Genomic DNA, 3,857 nt, shown 5'->3' with positions numbered 1-3,857 from the left:
GTAGAGAGTGAGAAAAAAAATTTCCTTTGCAAAATAATAATCATGGGATTTCATAATTTAGTTAGGAAATATCTTTATACACTATTAATTCTTGATTCTGCAAACCTTCATCGGTCTAGACTTTAAAATTGCCTGCACAGTCCCTAAGTTTTTGAGATAGAGTGGTGTTACGTACAAGCACACTGCGAACCACACATTCAACCACAATCTCTCTCTACAGTGCAGTGGGCCCACACATGATTTTTTTAAAAAAATCATGTGTGGGCCCCACTGCACTGTAGAGAGAGAGATTGTGGTTTGTGGTGTGGTTCACAGTGTGCCTGTAACATTTTCTTTTGAGATAAGGTACATTTTGAAAGAAACCCCTTTTGTACTGCTAGAATATTTACCTTGAGGGAGTGGATTGTTCCCCAAACTGGCATAGCATAGTGCCATTTTTGACCTCAAAACAGCCACTAGAAACTTCTAGGATGCAAGAGATGATAAATTTGGTGCCTTAGGCCTCACCTATGTATGCTAGAGACTAGATGAGTTACCCCTAAAGTATAGATTATAGATGTTAATACCCAAGTTTCAATAAACCTACAGCATACCATCACTATTCCATAATCTTGACTTTCACTTGGGCTTTATACTGGCCCCTACTTCCAACTGAATACTACAGTACTAGCATCACTACTTAAAAGATTTGCACTTGTCTTGGACAAACATTTCCAGTACTATATTATCATCCTAATGTAGCATCACTACTAGTTAGCAGAAGGGAGGGAAAATGTCCTACTGAAGAGCATGAAATTTCTTTCGATAAAAAAAAGTTATCATCGAGGTCTAAGTTCCTGGGGAAAAAAAATTCCTCTTTTCCTTTTTTTCCCCTTCCCCTTCGTATTAAGTTTCAAACGAGGCTTCCATTTTCTAAACCATAAATTGTTTAAAAAAATTATCAGTTCCTTCGATACGTTAGCTGTAATACCCCAACCCTTGAGAGGGTGATGTGATTAGTATTACTAGATTTGATTGGAATACTCATACCACCAAGATGCATCTTCTTTTCGGAAACCCAACTCTTAGAAACTCCAAAGTTAAGCGTGCTTGGCCTGGAGAAATTCTAGGATGGGTGACCCCCTGGGAAGTTTTCCAGGGAGCGCGTGAGTGAGGACAAAACGTGCTGAAAAGATATGTGGTGGTTTGTGAGGCCAGTCCATCAGATTTAATTGTTAAGCGTGCTTGGCCTGGAGAAATTCTAGGATGGGTGACCCCCTGGGAAGTTTTCCAGGGAGCGCGTGAGTGAGGACAAAACGTGCTGAAAAGATATGTGGTGGTTTGTGAGGCTAGTCCATCAGATCTAATAGCGTACCGACTCCGGGATTCCGGGGCGGGGCGTTACATTAGCGCCTTTATATTGTCTAGAGTTCAACCAGGACAAACATTATAATGATTTTCTGCGATGCATCTAATTTTTATACTGAAAGCTATTTATTCTTTTTCTCGTCCCCCTCCATGGATGTTACAGAATATATCAGGTCAAAATTTTCCTCTTCACATCCATGGATTTATAAATCAATAAGAGCTAAATGCCCCCAAAATTCTGTAATAAGTGAAAGTGAAACAAGTCCCTAGCAAATTCCTTCAAATAAATAATTACAACTGTGCCTACTGTTAATCTTATTATCTCAATAATATAAACTTATCACCATTTGCAACTTGCAGATGCCATATTTGGATAACTGGTCAAGTGCAGAAGAAGATTATTCAAGCTCTCTCACAGGAGTAACAAAGGCTCTACAGGATGCTTCCCTCCGGCTACCTATCACTGGAAATGTGAAGGTACGTAAATCTTTATTCTTCTTGTATGATTAATAATATTTCTTTTTCTCCTTGCGCTCATATATCTTCATGCTACGATCTTTTTTGCTCGCAGGCCGATGTTAAAGATCTCAAGGAAGTTTTTGACTCCATAATGAATATATTCAGTTGTCTATCTCCCTGTGTTCAGAGATTTGTACCGAAGGTTAGAATGCTTGTGTTGTAATTAAGTTTTGTTATAATCTTGTTTACCATGTTCACACATATCTCAAATAAGTAATTTTTGGTTTATTTATTTATTACAGGGTGAAGTTGTTGAAGATGTAATCTCAAATCTTGCAGAGCTAGTTAGTACTGAAAGAGCTCTAATAGAAGAGTGTGGAAGTCTCTTATCTCAAGCACATAATTTGCAGGTACACTAACTTTCCCTTGGTTTTTTTAAGTAAAATTTTTAGTTTTTTTTTTACATACTCATAATTCTACCCTTTTTCGACATTTTAGATGACTGAATGCAGCTTGAGAGGCCAATTAATTCAATCAAAACGGAGCGCTGGAGCGTGAGATAATAATAAGACTATTCTTTTTCTTTTTTTTCATTCATTCTTTCAGTCATCTTTTTCTCCTTTGTGTCATTGGTTCTTATCTTGATAAATAAAAGAAGATAATATTCTCTTTATCTCATTTCAAGAGCATTGGTGTTACTCTATTCTTTAACTTCCTGATATTTCAGTTCGAATTCTCATAACAATACAGCAGAAAACATTTTGCTTGTTTTTCCTGTGAAATTCTATCATTGTAATGCATTCATGATCCAAGGTCACAACTTAAAATGCTGTAGTTTTCAGAATCCTATGCGCTTGTTCGTGTTCATAGCCAGACAAATAGAATTTTGCTTGTGGAGAGAAATGTTGGACCACAAGGAGTGGCATTTTCGAATAAGATTATGCGTTCATGTTCATAGCCAGACAAATAAGATTATGCGTTCATGTTCATAGCCAGAAAACTAGAATTTTGCTTGTGGAGAGAAATGTTGGACCACAGAGAGTGATATTTTGAAGAGATCATTAATTCTCAGAAGTATACTTTTAACAAACATGAAAATGACCTTATTTTCCTTCAAAAATGAATATTTAAAAAATTATTGATTTCAATTTCAATAAACCTTGAACAACCATTACAACCTTGAAAAATCTAGTTTTATTAGAGATCTGACTTCAATTATAGTGAGAAGGTTTATTTGATGGTGAGTATGAACTTATACATTTTAAGCCATGATGCTATGAGAGTGATGGTTCCTTGAATCTAAAAATTCATTAAATCAGGAACCGTCTATCTTTCAATCAGTATTAATTCTCAGAAGTATACCTTCTAACGAACATGAAAATGACCTTATTTTCCTTCAAAAATGAATTTTTTAAAAAAATTATTGATTTCAATTTCAACAAACCTTGAACAAACATTACAAATTTTGTCTGTATTATTTGCGTCTAGAGAAAAATCTTGTTTTATTAGAGATCTGACTTCAATTATAGTGAGAATGTTTATCTGATGACAAGTATGATCATACCGTTGTTGAGGTGTGGGGTTGGGGAAACTCACATTGAATGACATGTACATTATCAAAGTTTTCTTCTCAAGACATATACATTATAAAACTCGTCTTATTACAATCTATGGACATCAACATTTTATATCACCCCAAACTTTTCAAACCTTCGTACTTTCAAAATCAAAGTTTTTTAAGCGCAAACTAGCAACTTCCGGCCCCAAACCCAATCAACTTCCTCCCAACATCATACACAACGTTAAACCTCCTCTGCTGAGTATTCCCGATTATCACCATGTCAGTATCATCCCCGTTGGGAGCAAAAGCCAGGCAAGCCTGCTTGGCATTCACCAGATACATTATCCCCGACGGATCCAATATCTGATTCCTTCACGAACGTGCTACGATCTCAGCGGAGTTACATAAGTAGCGTGGATGAGGAAGTATATACCGGACGACGTTGCGGTGTGAGTACCTTATAGAGGGTCCGACGGTCCGTTGAGCCTAT

The 3,857-nt window shown here is 36.6% G+C and overlaps 1 protein-coding gene across 1 annotated transcript; it reads left to right on the top strand.

Moving 5' to 3' along the window:
* LOC109844537 (protein ENDOSPERM DEFECTIVE 1-like) lies at positions 1,682-2,484 on the top strand. The gene is made up of 4 exons (XM_020413612.1): positions 1,682-1,824; positions 1,919-2,008; positions 2,109-2,216; positions 2,305-2,484. Exons 1-4 carry the CDS (start codon positions 1,708-1,710, stop codon positions 2,362-2,364), a joined length of 375 nt encoding a protein of 124 aa, XP_020269201.1. The 5' UTR covers positions 1,682-1,707; the 3' UTR covers positions 2,365-2,484.

Source organism: Asparagus officinalis, chromosome 1 (assembly GCF_001876935.1).
Source record: "Asparagus officinalis chromosome 1, Aspof.V1, whole genome shotgun sequence".
NCBI lineage: Eukaryota > Viridiplantae > Streptophyta > Magnoliopsida > Asparagales > Asparagaceae > Asparagus > Asparagus officinalis.
Note: the sequence above shows the minus strand (reverse complement) of the source record. Positions and strands in the feature narration are given on the sequence as shown.

Excerpts from the sequence above, each read along its gene's own strand:
- LOC109844537 (XM_020413612.1), top strand. The coding sequence starts at position 1,708 with ATGCCATATTTGGATAACTGGTCAAGTGCAGAAGAAGATTATTCAAGC. Across the intron at positions 2,009-2,108 it reads TTCAGAGATTTGTACCGAAG|GGTGAAGTTGTTGAAGATGT; the intron begins GTTAGAATGCTT and ends TATTTATTACAG. Across the intron at positions 2,217-2,304 it reads CTCAAGCACATAATTTGCAG|ATGACTGAATGCAGCTTGAG; the intron begins GTACACTAACTT and ends TCGACATTTTAG.